The sequence below is a fragment of the Polypterus senegalus genome, chromosome 6, assembly GCF_016835505.1.
Source record: "Polypterus senegalus isolate Bchr_013 chromosome 6, ASM1683550v1, whole genome shotgun sequence".
Taxonomy (NCBI): domain Eukaryota; kingdom Metazoa; phylum Chordata; class Cladistia; order Polypteriformes; family Polypteridae; genus Polypterus; species Polypterus senegalus.
Genome location: NC_053159.1, coordinates 77,556,899 through 77,573,077, shown reverse-complemented (window position 1 = coordinate 77,573,077; position 16,179 = coordinate 77,556,899). Strand labels below are relative to the sequence as shown.

At 38.0% G+C, this 16,179-nt stretch overlaps 1 protein-coding gene across 3 annotated transcripts in view; it reads left to right on the top strand.

Moving 5' to 3' along the window:
* Window positions 1-16,179, top strand: part of spega (striated muscle enriched protein kinase a) — a 418,725-nt gene that overhangs the window by 88,971 nt on the left and 313,575 nt on the right. For 2 of the 3 annotated variants that reach the window (XM_039756377.1, XM_039756375.1), the window contains exon 1: window positions 10,499-10,546. The exons of the other annotated variant lie outside the window; for it this stretch is intronic. In XM_039756377.1, coding sequence (XP_039612311.1) covers window positions 10,514-10,546 — 33 coding nt within the window. In that variant the 5' untranslated portion in view covers window positions 10,499-10,513. Of the gene's footprint in view, window positions 1-10,498; window positions 10,547-16,179 lie in introns of those variants that run through there. 3 annotated transcript variants of the gene reach the window in all.

Sequence of the window (16,179 nt, the reverse complement as noted above, 5' to 3'; positions counted from 1 at the left end):
TACTACATGCAAGGGTTAATACATTCAGCTCTTTTGAATCAGCAATCATTGATTTTTCAAATGGGCGTAATGAGTACATAGTCGAAAGAGACTATGCTGTACTATATGAATAAGGTCTTGAAATTATATCCATATGATCAAAATAAAATAGTTTGCACCGTCTAATTTTTACTGCCGATTTTAACCAGAAACCTGAAAAATGTAAGCACTTGGTTATGAACAATTTATCTGTTTGATGGTTTTTAAAATTATGGTTGATAAGTAAAATTGATATTTAGATATTTGATATCTATTTTCTTTCAATATGGCACCATTTTCTAAAACTAGATGTACTGAACCTAGGAATATGTAACCATAAAGAACACTTCCTGTTAGCTCCCTTCCTCCAGGCTCCCTCTTCTATCTTTATCTCTGGAAATGAACCTTTGCTCCCATACTCCCTCCCTTGTCGAGACTTTGGCATGAAAATCCCCCAGAGTTGACTTCATGGTTAGGTATGGCCTATACTGTGCATAACCATAACTGTTATTTGTCAATGGCCTCTAGTGGCCTCCTGTGGAACTACATTCCCATATGGGTTTTTTCTAATAGCCTAAAGGGGAGCCTTGCTAGCTTCCTTTAAGTATATGTTGGGTCTTTTTCCTCCTATTGCAGTGCTCTCAGATAGTGATCTATTGGGGAACTATTTGTACACAATCTCCTTTGAATACCTTGGGTCAGCTCCTGTGGCTTCAGGTGCCCTGCACTCATGGTTGGTAGATTCTGAGCCTCCAGTGTTCCATACTGGGTAGCAGGGCCCCACCTACCAATCTGGAAGATGGTTATGAGCTTTATGTTAGATAGATAGACACTTCATTAAAAAAAATTTTGTGTTATTATTATTAATAAATATTAATAATAAATATTAAATTAATAATTTATTATAATAATTTATGTTGTCAGTCTGCTTGTCAAAAGGGTTCACTTTCATGACATCTACTACAGAGTCGCTCTACGCTGTGTAGTCTATGTGATAGATTAAACACTACATGCCCTTGAGCTGTAATAGTTAAAGTGTGCAGATTCAGAGTAGCCTGATTAAATCCCAATCAACAATTTTAATTGGATTTCAATGTAGTGATGCAGTAAATGAACCTACTTGGCCTTAAATGTTTTATCTCATGAGATCTACTATATTTTAGTTTTTATTATAAGTTCACAGTATTTTCATTTAGATTACTTTGTTGTAACTACAACATTGACTATTTTATGTGTAAGTAAATGTGTGTCTACAGCAGTTGTGTTTCTACAGTTGGATGCAATCTCACTAGATGTTGTGCAAAGTAAGTAGTATATAATTTACCACCTGTGTACTGAGGCAGTCCATCTCCCCAAACCCAACACAGACAAGCTCAGACACTAGTATAAAATGAATAAAGAGTTTTTATTCGTGGGAAACCCTTCTCTGGCAAGTGTTTCTTAGCCACAGCCACAATTACAACCACTGTAGCACAAGCAAAATACAGCCAGCACATAGCAACTCTTTTGTCTCTTCTTCTGTTTCTCTTCAGCACCTCTCTGCCTCCTCCTGGCAAGCTTTGTCCTCCTTCCTTCTGACTCTGTCTCCCTAAATGAAGGCAGCAGGGTTCTTTTATGTTGCACCCGGGAGTACTTCTGATGGTCTGTTAGCATAGTCCACATGTATTTCTGGGAGAGACAAAAGCCCAAAGAAATGCAATCCCCACAGCATCTCCTGGCAGTTCCCCCAGAACCCAACAGAGCTGAGCCACCAAACTCTAACTCCCAGCATGCCCTGTGGGAATCTGAGGCACCACTGCAGCCCAGGGTTGCCAACTAGCATCCAGGGAAGATAATGCCCTGTGCACACACTCTCTCCCTCGGTCCTTCCACTATGAAGGCATAAGAATGCCGGCCATTACCTCACAACTTGTTGTTAAAATGTTCATAACAAACCTCAGCTTTGTCTTTGTAAACAATCCTTCTAAATTTTCTAACATATGCTCAATGTAATTACTTATCTGGAAAAATACTGCCTCTTGTAATATATGAAATTGTCTTTGTGTCATGTGCAGGAATGCTGTTTCTGGTGGAGGAGCTGGACCAATTGGCCCTGCAGTGTCCTCAGTAGCCTCAGCTGTTTCTGCACACATGCAACCTGAACATTCCAGTTTAACAATGGAGCTTGATGGTCGTCACTCATATTAAAATGAAGGCCACCTTTTGCAGTTTTTTTAATTGCATGTTTTCACTTTCATTCAAGCTTCTCCCAATCAGTACCATCAGCTCCAGTACCATTTGTTTTATTAAATGTAGCCATAGTATTTTAGAAAAAAATTAAGATTAATATCAGGAATGTATCATTCACAAGATATTACACTGTGTCTTGATTTTTCCCACTACTGAGGAGGACTGTGCTCATTTTGAAAAAGACACCAAGCAGGCCAATCTATGCTTCTTTCACTTTGTGGAAAGGTGACCAGCTATATGATGCTCCTATATCAAAGAAGCATAGAATCCTGTTGTGAAAAGAACAGGTATGTGTATTAAAACTTCTTTTTCAGTTTTTTGCTGGTCTTGCTCTGACCAACAAATACCGGACTGCACGATAATTTGTGTTGTTACCAGAAGTGCAGTATACAGTTGAGTTGCACGGTATGTGTAGTTTGCTCCTTGCTCTTTCTGTTATTGTGGTTTGTCCTTTTTCACCTCAAAGCTATTTGAAGCTGTTTCAAATTAAGCAGTTTTAAGCCAGTACATTTTCCTGAGCAGCAGGTGGCTGCAAATGTCTCACTTAGCATTTAAGTCTATATTGATATACACTCACCTAAAGGATTATTAGCAACACCATACTAATACGGTGTTTGACCCCCTTTCGCCTTCAGAACTGCCTTAATTCTACGTGGCATTGATTCAACAAGGTGCTGAAAGCATTCTTTAGAAATGTTGGCCCATATTGATAGGATAGCATCTTGCAGTTGATGGAGATTTGTGGGATGCACATCCAGGGCACGAAGCTCCCGTTCCACCACATCCCAAAGATGCTCTATTGGGTTGAGATCTGGTGACCGTGGGGGCCATTTTAGTACAGTGAACTTATTGTCATGTTCAAGAAACCAATTTGAAATGATTCGAGCTTTGTGACATGGTGCATTATCCTGCTGGAAGTAGCCATCAGAGGATGGGTACATGGTGGTCATGAAGGGATGGACATGGTCAGAAACAAAGCTCAGGTAGCCCGTGGCATTTAAAGGATGCCAAATTGGCACTAAGGGGCCTAAAGTGTGCCAAGAAAACATCCCCCACACCATTACACCACCACCACCAGCCTGCACAGTGGTAACAAGGCATGATGGATCCATGTTCTCATTCTGTTTACGCCAAATTCTGACTCTACCATTTAAATGGTAGAAATCGAGACTCATCAGACCAGGCAACATTTTTCCAGTCTTCAACTGTCCAATTTTGGTGAGCTCGTGCAAATTGTAGCCGTTTTTTTCCTATTTGTAGTGGAGATGAGTGGTACCCGGTGGGGTCTTCTGCTGTTGTAGCCCATCCACCTCAAGGTTGTGCGTGTTGTGGCTTCACAAATGCTTTGCTGCATACCTCGGTTGTAAGAGTGGTTATTTCAGTCAAAGTTGCTCTTCTATCAGCTTGAATCAGTCGGCCCATTCTCCTCTGACCTCTAGCATCAACAAGGCATTTTCGCCCACAGGACTGCCGCATGCTGGCATCTTTGTAAACCCTAGAAATGGTTGTGCGTGAAAATCTCAGTAACTGAGCAGATTGTGAAATACTCTGGCACCAACCATGCCACGCTCAAAATCTTTCCCATTCTGACATTCAGTTTGGAGTTCAGGAGATTGTCTTGACCAGGACCACACCCCTAAATGCATTGAAGCAACTGCCATGTGATTGGTTGATTAGATAATTGCATTAATGAGAAATTGAACAGGTGTTCCTAATAATCCTTTAGGTGAGTGTACTTTGTCAGATGATGACAATTTTGGACGATATCACAATGATCTGGTGGCAATTAAGACAGTTCAGACATCAACATCCCAGTGTTTGATTGATTTTTTTGTGATGTAAAAGTTACACGAACTTGCATGCTTTGCCAATCATTAGCAAAATTAAAGACAGATATTATTAGTTAGTTAAGTTCGTATTTATATTGGAGAAGTTGGCACAAATACAGAAATTATTTGGTATGACCTCAACAGACTTTTCATTCCAAAATGTCACTGCTCAGAAGGGTAATGGACAAAGAAGGAATTTTGTAGAGACTATAGTTTAGGGACCAATGCGCTGCTTGATATTAAACCAGCTTTAGAAGCATTGGCATCATTGTGGGGCTTCTGGGGCTTTAGGTGTATGGCCCCTGATCTCTGAGAGCTCTCCTTAACACCTGTTCATTGCATGCATGGCCATAGCCCCGATCTTCTGTGAACTAGCCTTGGTTCTATTCTGGTCCCTGACAGCATGAAAACTCCAAGGGAGGCCCCCCAGGTCATCAGGGACCTGGGGCTAAGCCCCTAGTAAGTGCCGAAGCTAGTGAAGCTCCTGTCCAGAAGTGACTGTGAACAGTGATGTGTTTGTAGGTTGTGGTAGACAAGCCAAAGACAATCAGGGCCACAAAGGAGACTTTTGTGTATTGTGATCATACTGAAAAACAATTAAACTGTGGCCTATCTACAAGGAAGGTACAAGGCCATCAGAAATAACTTCGCATTCGCAAACCCTTAGTTCAGTTCAGGATCACAGGAGCCCAGAGACTAGCCCAGCAGCATCAGGTAAATTAGCCAACCCTGAACTGGTTGCTAATCCATCTGAGGTTATCAGAAAAACTTTAAAGTGAATAATTATGGACACAAAGAGGCAACTGGATGTGTATTCTTAAAATGAGTTACTTGGGGTTAACTGTTTCTGACATTAGCACAGGCTAGCAACCTTAGAGAAAACTGAGACCTATCTGGTAATCACTGGGCTTTTTTTTTATCATGTGGACATCTTGTTAATGATTTTTTTCTTTTTTCTACAATCTACACCATTGACTATTTTATGTGTATATACATAGAACCAGGCTGTTACCTTCTTGCCCAAAGTTCCTGAGAACAAATGTGTGTTTCTGTATTAAGGGGGCAGCAGGGTGCAGTCTCACTAGATGTTGTGTAAAATAAGTAGTATGCTTCCATTAGTAATTTAACTTATTGTTAAAATGTTTATAACAAACCTCAGCTTTGTCTTCTTAAACTTTTCTGCTCAGTCTTCTATGACACGCTTACTAATATGTAAAAACTCATGTAATTAAACTAAACAATATATAGACCACCCTGGCAATGGTTGATTCTGGTTAGCTCAGAATAAAGGGAGAGAGATTTTTTTTTTGAGTAAACAGCAAATATCAGAGAGAGACAGTGGTGGTCTTTGAAGGTCTAATATATTTTTATATAGTGTTCTTTACAGGACACTGTCTTGGAGACCTGTTTGTACTACCAAACTCAATCGATCAAACACTCAGTTAAATGCCTAAAGCAAGTGCCAAAATATATTCAAGCTCATAGTTGTCATCAAACCCAGGGCATTATGTATAGAATTTTTTTGTTATTCTTGTTGAAGTTGATAAAGGCAAGCACTTTCTTTAATCCTCATGCTTTCTCTATAATTCTGTAGCTCTTTGCTTCATAACTCTTTCACTCCCTGCTTTGTAAATTGCTTAACAATATAGCTCTTAGTGGACTACTTAGTCTCCTTCATTCTACTCTTGTCTATAATCACACTTCCTATAGATATTTTCTTTTCTGATTATATTTAAAGCATTTCCAGTGTACAGAAATGTGCAAATGCTCTCCATCTTCAACTTTTTTCTCCATACTCTCTTGCTCCTGAATTCCCTCCATCTTTATGTAAATTATATAGCCCACTTCTTTCTTTTTCTGCTAATTTTTAATTAGATGATATATAGTAACGAGCCATTCTACCTGTTGAGAACCGGTAACAAAATAATGTAAAAATATATCTTTTGTTCTATGTGTACATTCAGCACCTTTCTCTCTGCATTCATGTAGATGTGTGAACATCTTTTAACTGGCGCCCCCTCTGTCGAGCGAGTTTGTGGAAGAAAGTCAGACAGAAAAAACCCAGGCAGGAGGAAGCTTGACAGCGTACATTTATTTTAATCTCATGAGAAGATGTAGTGGGTGGGATGGTCCTTGAAGCACAAAATTTAATTTATAAACCACTTCATTAACGGAATAGGCATACATAACATGTGATATAAGGCTAACATTATTACTAAATGGTCCTTTCAGGAGCATGGATTAATCAGGTAGCGCAATACTTCATTTATTTGCTAATTTCTTATGTGCACATACTTCTCAGCATTGCACGTTTTATCTCCTTTATTCTAATTGGTTAAAGTCCATTGCTCCAGACAAGGAGCAATTTCTTGCCTATTTGCAATTTAACATGTTTAGCATTCCACTCTTTATAATCTTGCACAATACAATTTACAAAGACGTTGCATTTTAACCTTACAACTTACATAGATGTTATATTTTAACCTTAGTTTTTCAGGCTATTCCACTGTGCTAAAGCATGCTATCGCTCCCATTAAATCAAAAGCACTAAAATATTTTCAAGGCACCTTTCTCGTCTCCTAACTGGTTTTATTCTTCCTGTCTTTGAGGGCACATGCCTCCTAAACCACTTCTCCTCCTTGTGTGTTTAACACTTGCACTTTATCTTCTGATCGCATCATCAAAGTCAAACTGACCAATAACACCAAAGCCATAAACCAATCAACCGATCTAAGGGACAGGACACACACATAGACCTTAATATTTTAATATATAGTAGATGTGCTTCTGCTTTACCTGCCACTAGACATCAGGAATTGCTCACACATCTCTGTTGTTTAGATTACAAGACTTCAATTACTGTTGAATGTGGAAATATTTATATTTTTTCTTCGTATAATTTTTTTTTCTGTGGTACGTAAGTGGTGATTTTGTAATGTCACTTCATCTACAATGGTACTCTTTGGCCTATATGAAATAAAAATGGAGGGCTGAATAAATGGAAGCACAAAAGAACAACTGAACAAAACTGAAACAAAAAAATCTATATGTTCTCTGAGTTTACCTGTGCAGTTATTTGACCGCTGTCTTCCCGGTGGGGAAACTGGTACACTTGCCCATCATACAAGTAAACTAAACCAATCCCATGCCTCTCCAGTCTCTCTTGGATCTCTAGAACCTCTCATCCTCTTGCCAGTCAATTGTACTCCCGACTCAAATCTTGGCTCAACCTTTATTGGGCCACTGAGTCAAGTGAACTACAAAAACAACAACAACAACATTTATTTATATAGCATATTTACATACAAAAAAGTAGCTCAAAGTGCTTTACATAATGAAGAAAAATAAAAGACTAAATAAGAAATTAAAATAAGACATTAGTTAACATAGAAAAAATTTCTAAGAGTTCAAATTTAGCTATTTACACAGTTCCTCTTGGAATAATCTCAAGAATGACTTCTGGTGTGAAGAATCATGATTGGCTTTACCCTGTTCTTCTACTGTCAGAATTCAATTGGATGTTTTTACTGATCAAATCTAGAAGTGTGAAAATCTGGAAGATGATAATACTCTGGTGCTGTAGTTTTCTCCTACTAAAACAAAAATAGATCTACCACATCTAATGTCTAAAGTGGCAAAGAACCCTGACAATGAAAAGAGGGCACAGCTTATTTATTTATCTCCTCTTCATTTCCCTAAAGGGATTCATTTCAAGAGCATTTCTTCCACTAACTGCCCTCCATCTGAAAATCATTGTTCATGCCAGCTAAATTTGAACTCTTAGAAATTTGGAAAAGAGTTTTCTTACAGACCTCAGAATGAAGTTAGGATTGCTATTAACAATGCTTCATGGAAACAGCTTCCATAGTGAGTCTGGGATGCACTGCACCACAAAATTCCTTTATCTGTTTTCAAGCCTGCTTAATCTAGTTCAGGGTTATAGCCTCTGGAGCCTATTTCTCCTTCTAAGAACTTCAAAGCGGCATTCCTTCTTACATTCCTCTCCAGGTATCTCTGCATCACCAAATCTCCAAACAAGCTGTTTATGCTCCATAGTAAATGGGAGAAGCCTATGGACTCATTCCAGGAGCTCCATGAGATTGCCCATTGGATTGAGGAAATTTCTATACCTATCTACTATCACCCATGGCCTTTCTCATTTATTTATGTTATGACAAATGGCTACCACTGTTAGCTCATCATTTTCTCTTCGCTGTTGTGGAGCCCTGCCTCTGCTGTGTGCTGTCTTCTTGCTCTCATTATTCTCTTGCTCACCACAGGACGTATTACACTACAAATAACGCACACTTTCATAATATAATATTCTCAGTGACTTAATTTAGAGTTTTGTGCAGACAGAGTCTAACCTTGGTGCAACAGGTTGCAAGGCAGGAAAGAACCACAGGGGCTTGCATATGCACATCTAACTAACTAAAGAACTAAGAGGAAAATCCATGCAATATATGTGGAATTGAAATTCCACACAGTGATTGCTATGTTCATTTTAAATGAATTACTTCTAACTTAGAGCTCTGGTTCTTCATTTTTTGGGGTCACAGAACTCAATTTTAGTCTTTGGATTAAACATAATTTTCAAATGCTTTGCCAGCATCATCTTTGTTCCCCTGGGTGGTGCCATTTTGAACATTTTGAAGGAGCGTGCTGTTGACATTATCATTGTGATGGGATAAAATGTTGGCACCGTGTGCTTCCTTGTTATCCGAGTTTGCGGATAAGTCAAAATAAATCACTCTGGGTGGTTGTTAGTATTCATTCTTTGTGTTACGGACCCATTTTACGGCTTTGACTTTGATTTTTGGTTTAATGGTTTGGTGTACATCAAAAAGACAGGACAGATTCTTTGTATTTTCTGGTTTTCTAAAGTTTCTCCTCAAAGTCAACTCTGTTATTTCTAGTTTTATCTTCTTTCTTTTGTTAAACTTAGTGGTGAACAGGTGCTATTTGATCCCTGGATGCTGATATCATGAAGCAGGAGTGCTAAGCACTGCACAATTCTGTCACCTTGCAGTTTTAATTCTTGGCTTAATTCTTTCTTTATTTATACTAATGTTAAATTATTGTGGTAATGACACTTCACCCTCTAAAGAATCCTTTGTGTTTTTCCTTAATATTCAAAAAATCCTGCTGCATAACCCGTCAATAAGCATGATGCAAAATTAGATGTGTATTTAATTATGGAATTGACTTGCTACCTGCACTACAAAAGCAGCATGCATATTTTTAAATTATTCAGTGAAATCTGCATGTTATGCTTATGAATTAATGCATCTGTTTAAAGCAAATATGGGACTGAAAAATGTCTGATGGGAGTGTTAAAGAAATGCCCTCAACAAATGCATATATTAATGCAAAGAGAACTGGGAGACACCAAGGAAAAAAGGCACTAAGCAAGAAAACAGAGACGAAGAAAAGAGCAAAACACAACTGGAGAGCACAGGGTTGCACATGAAAGAAAACGGAAGGGAGAAAGGCAATGGGGAGGAGGGGAGGCGAGAGAGAGAGAGTGAGGCAGAGGGGGAGAGGGAGCAAGGCAGAGTGAAAAGAGCAGTGTTTATCTGTGTAATGGCTAGTCACTACTTATCACAACAGCAACATCGATCCAAAGCAGCCTGACGTCACAGCAATTGATCCCGAATTCATAATTGATGGCTTCGGGTAAAGAGGCTCCTTTGCTGAAACTGCAATCATCCTCTAGCTGCTGGGAGGGAGACACAAGCTCTCGGAGAACGGAATTAAAAGCAGGGAAATCCAGCTTGTTTCTTCCACCACAGATGATAGCGAGAGGGGGGGCTGACTCATTTACAGTCACTGGAGGAAGGGTTATTAAAATGCTATTGCTTGCCTTTCTGGTGCCGACTGATGTTGTGTGAGACTTCTCAGGCTATGGATGCAGTCCTCTTTTAAAGCTTTCAGTTTTTCCTTTTGCTTTTTGCTGTTCTCATTCAATTGCCCATTTTATAGTAGTTTCTGATCTGGTGCTACATGTTGTAGTTAGCAATCTACGAGTCTGGAGATTTTCATCACCAGTTGAAGCTTATTTTTTGCCTTAAAGCTCAGACAAGAGAATGACTCACTTTATGCTTTAAAATATAGAGAGCAACTTTGTAGAGACAGATAATATAGCAAATTCCATTTTTTTATATCGTCCAGTACTGAATCAGGACTTTTTTTTATATAATTGCTATTTTTTATTATTGTGAAGATATCAGGGAAAACTTGGATGCAATTTTGCAAGGTTTTGTATTTTATGAAAATAACCCATATCAAAATCAAAGAGAGACCTTCTCCCGATCTCTGAGCGACATATAAATATGTTCATATGAGGAAAAGGGAATAAAAATAATAAGAAACGGTAGCAGGAAAGGTTCATCTGAGGCTGTTGTAATTTGGAAGTGGACTCCGGACACAACATCACTATGAAAAAAATCTGGTCGAAGAAAAGGTTTCAGGTAAGGCAATTTTTTCTTTTGTTTGTAGTTGCTCCTTCTGCATTGGAACCTGACACTGCAGTTGCATTTTCAAATAAATGTACATGTGACAAAATTGTAAACAAGGTTCTCTTCACATCTGACTTCAAGAAGATGATGAATGTGCAATGTATGGGGGGTTAGCATTTACTGGTAGACAATGCTCCATAGTACCACACCCTCACCTCAGGTATTGTTTATTACTCTGACATGTCTTATATTGGGAAACCCGTTGAAAGGCATTTGCTTGAGTTTAACAATGATTTGCATCTTGACCTTTCATCAGTGATTAGCATCTTAATCTTTCATCAGTTTTGCAATTCTATGGTGTTAACTAAAAAATAAGTCTGACTGTTATAGGAAGGAAATGAATCCTTAAATTAGAACACATCTGCAAACAACTGCCTGCAGACCAGTTGCACTAAAATCCAGGTTAATTGGATGACACTTTTTAGGAAACCACAAAGATGAGGTACCATTTCCTCCCTGCTCCAAGAATATAGAAATAGAAGCTGGGTAATGATAATCATTTGAAATCTGTAATGTTTTCACCCCATGCGGGCGAATAATTCAAGGTAAAAGTCAACATCTGTTTACAAAACAATTCTGTTCTGCTTGAGATGGATTAGCATACCTTAATAGGCTTCTTTATTTCATGAATAGACACCCCCTTGTCTCACGGACCTTAACACTCCGCCTGTTCAACGAGCTAATTTCATTTGCTTGCTAGCCTCAGCACTTTGAACGTGCTGCTCATCCATGTATGAAAACATCTTTAATTTTCCTTAAAAGATGAGGTCCTATAGGGGCGTGCGTAATTAAAGCACATTCAGGAAGCCTATTCTGTCTCTTGCTGTGCCTGAAAGGATAAGGCAAAACAACACTGCTGGACAGCTCACAGAGGAAAAAACAAGAAATGAGAGCAGAATTGTCAGGTGACTGCAAAATAACACTTCAGAGCTCAACAACAGACCCTGACGTCAGCCTCTTCAAGCACATTCGTTTTGTATTTACCAATTATAAGAATTCTACCTGTGCTGTGGCAAAGTAACTGGGCTATGGTCTTCTGTGCCTCCATCCTCAATCTTCGGGTAAATCTGGTGAAATTCTCAAATGTTTTCCTTTCAATTGACTTCTTCTTTCGGCTGCTCCCGTTAGGGGTTACCACAGCGGATATTCTTTTTCCATATCTTCCTGTCTTCTGCATGTTTTCCTTTCAATAATATATTAAATGTAGGTTATTGATTATTTTTACTTTAAAGGTGCTGGACTTGTACAACTTGTAGGGTTTAGGTCAACCAGCTGTAAATGTCTACGTATTTGTTATATTTTTCAACCATATTCCCTGCATCTTCATTTAAACATAAAATTAAATCATAACATCAAACATCAAAAAACTGGCAGATGAACATTTTCATGGTACCTTTTATAGTCAATACAAAGTTGTATTTGGAATTTAAAATAACAGTACAAATGACCGGCCCCAAATTATGAAACTAGAGCTAATGGTCCTACTTGTTATGTCCAGTGCGGGTGGTTGCAGGTCAATGATTTAAAATGTTTATTTTGTATAATGTGGTACCCTACAATGCACAACAAAAATTCTAGATGGACACAGTCTCATGATTTAATTAGCAAAAATGTATTCTTATGTGGAAGGCACGGTGACGCAGTTGTAGTGCTTATTGTGACCCCAGTTTGCGTCCCCAGATCATCCCTACTTGGAGTTTGCATGTTCTCCCGTGTCTGTGTGGCTTTCCTTTGTGTGCTCCAGATTATTCCCCCTTTTCAAAGACCTGCAGGTTATGTGGACTGGCGCTACTAAATTGGCCGTGGTGTGTGAAGTGTTCGCCCTGCGATAGGTTGGCACCCTGTCCAGGGTTTGTTCCTGCCTTGCACTCTATGCTAGATGGGATAGACTTCAGCAGACCCCCACAGCCCTGTTCAGGACTTAGCAGGTTAGAAAATGGATGGGTGGCACAGGCACAGTGACTCAGTGGTTAATGGTGCCTCCTCATAGCTCCAGGAGACTGATCTCAATACCAGCCTGGCTATAGTCTGCGTGGAGACTGCATGTTCTTCTCATGTTTAAGTAGGGGTTTGAATGAATAATCTTTTTACATCCTAAAGACAGGCGTGTTAGGCTAACTGGTACGCTAACCAATTGGTCAAGAATCAGGAATTGTCTGACAGGTGCCCTGTCCAAGAACTGGTTCCTTATCCACAAATTATGGATAAAGCAGTTTCAATGGGTGAATAACCCTAACAGATTTCCTGTGACATTTCTGCCTAATACCATCATTAGCTCACAAAGGAAGTAAACCTATTCAAAAAACCCATGCTTTTGCAATTAACATGTTTCTTTTCTTTTAGCCATCCACACACGGATAAATAAGCACACATACAATCATACCATTGGACATTTATCACATTTAAAATTAAAAGAAAAAGTTAAAATGAGTCCCTTGGGCTTGGATTTCAAGCATTTGAACACAAAGAATTAAAACAGGAAAGCTGGACCCTTGCGGGCATGAAATGAATTAAGCAAGTTTGGCGATGGTACATTATGTCGTTTTAGTTCTGAAGGTAAGGTCAAGATTTAAGTAACCTTTCAGTCACAATACAACTAAAGTGTCTTTGGTTCTTGCATTATATTATCTGTTAATGTAAAAGAAACATAGTCATTTCTTATACCTTAAGTGCCAACAACTGTGATTATTGATACAATTTGTCCATTATTAAGAAATAATTTAACATTCTCTAACACACTTAATTGAGTTTTTGGTTGGGGGGAATCAGTGTCTATCCCAGCAGTACTGAGAACAAGGCAGAAAATAACCCTAAAATCTGAAGCCATGGACCCTTGCATCATACTGCCCATTACTGACAAATATAATGTCAAATTAAAATAACAGGGTGTTTTATTATAACATAATACTACAGAGCAGTAATTACCATAACTCTCCCTTCTTTTAGTTTAATGGTGTTTCAAACAAATAATTTAATGCATGGGCCTTTGATATTTAACATTACAGTATATGAATAGTTACAACTAATGAAACCATAAATATAACTGCACAGATTTTGTACATCACATGTGTTTGAACAAAAAAAGTAAATCACATGAAGTAAGAAAACCTATTTTGATACTCAGTCACTTGATGTGACGATAATAATGATAATAATAAGCAGCTTTATTTAGCATTACAGAGTGCTACACAGACAACAGCATACCGATTTAAAATATAAAATATGAGAAAGAAGGGACAGTAAAAACAAAATTTGTCATAAAGATGAAAAGTAGATAAAAGCAATATTAAACAATTTGTTTTAAGACTCTTTCTTAAAAGTGGTAAGCAGATTTCAAGTTACCAAAAGCTGTCTTCCCGCTCTCAGCCAGTAAAGTGCTGTTGGATGATCTGGGTGATCTGGTTGGAACATCTCTAATACGATAAGGGCAAGTCCAAATAGACATTAAAAAAAATCATTGAAATATTAGCTAAATGATACAGAGGCTTAAGTGGTGTTGGTGTAACATGATCTCTTATTCTTGTACATGTAGGGATTCTAGCAGCAGAATTCTGAGCCTGTTGTAAATCTGCAGTTTAGTTCCTGTGGGCAGAAGTTTCCATGGTCAGCAGTGAAGAGACTATTGTGCATTGGCAATATAATGTAAGGGATAGTACGCTGCTTTACAGGCATTACTAAGATGGTTCATAAAACCGATGTCAATGTCAAAAATGATTTGTAGATACTTCACAAAAATGGAAGGTTCGAGATACAGTAGATGTGTAATTAGTGTACACACGGGTTGAGACGACTTTTCTTTGCTTTAGCAGTTGTTTGACAAATCACAGTGATTTTACATGGGGTAACAATATTGATTCATTCTGTGAGTCTCAAGTGAAACTCCCCAACTAGACTATCACAGGAAGAAGGTTTGAGAGGAGGAGGAGAGAGCACAAGATCCGTAAAAGGTAGAATGAGCAGCAAGGTAACACAAAGTAATTATTTTCTTATTGCACTTTGTATTTATACAGATAGAGGCTCTGAAATAGACACGATGTTGACAACAGCAGTCCTGTCTATGTGAGAAATCTTAATCCCTAAACCATTTGCAATAACCAGATCTAATGCATGGCAAAGTTTCTCAGTTGGGCTAGAAATATACTGCATAAAATGAAAGGAAGAATAAAACCCTTGGAAACCATTGGGTCAGAGGGCACGCCAATGTGAATATTAAAAGTACCAGTAATTAAAACATATTTAAAATCAATTAAAATTCCAAACAAACAAATACTAACGTTCATTGAAAAAAACCTGAACTGTATATCGGAGGGCAACTAAAAGATGGCAAAAAAAAAAAATACAGACTGATTTAACCTTTACATGCACTTCAAAATTTTCAAAAGTAGAAAAATTCCCCTGGAGAAATATGCTTAAAGTATAAAATGCAGTAATTCAGTCAACCTGACCGCCTTTCTTATTAATTCTAAAAACACAAAAATTTTTTAATATCATGTCATTATCTAACCCACAAAAGCGGGGCAAACACATAGGCACACATACAGACACACTCCCACACACCAAACACACAATTTAGTGTGACGTCAATTCACCTGACCCATATGTCTTTGGACAGTGGGAGGAAACCCGCACACTCACAGGGAGAACATGCAAACTCCACACAGGGAGGACCGGGGATTTGAATCCTGGTCTCCTTACTGCGAGTCAGAAGTGCTACTACTATGCCACAAGAATTTAAAATAAATTAATAATTAATATCTAGCCAAGTCTTTATCAGAAATAGAAAATCAAGTTTATGACACTTAAGGATCCTTATGATCATTATGGGTGATGCATAACCAAGAATCATCGTTCTTGACTTATCTTGCACCACCAAGCCTTTAAAAGTCCGTACTGCTCTTCTAATCATGAAAAAGTCTACTTACTGTATTTCTTTTTATTGCTTTGATGAATAATAATGTTCATGAGAACTGTATTTGACACCAAACATAAAACGTTCAACCATAAAAGAGTGTGTGTTTGACAATTATGAAGGTGTCTGATCAACATAATTGCAAGAAGTATGTTAAACATGCTCAGTATACAGTAGGTGCTCACTGTAAATCTCTTTATTTTAGATAGAAATTTATATTTTGTCCTATAAAATACATAATTATATAAATTTCTTTCAATATAACACATTAAGTTTCTAAAGTAATTTAATCTAAAAAGGAGGCCTTTAATTCTCCTGGGTGACCAATAAAAAGTAATGATATGAAAAAACATAAAAAATAAATATGATCACTTACGTGAAACCCTGAACTAGAGTAAAAAACTCAGAAATGGATGGATGAACAATGAGCAAGTGTCTTGCAACACTGGGAATCCTTGCTTCTTCCTGCTAGTCTGACTGGGAGCACCCAGTTTGAGAATCCAAAGTAAATGAAATATTTTCACGTCAGGGTGGAGCAAAATGTGCTTGCATGCTGCTCTATAATTTGTAACTGTCTCATTCATTTCTGGAGTGCTTATTTACTAATTTCTAGACCTACTAATTTTTCCTTACAAATTTGTTAAACAAAGTTATACAATTAAAGGAACTATTTTTA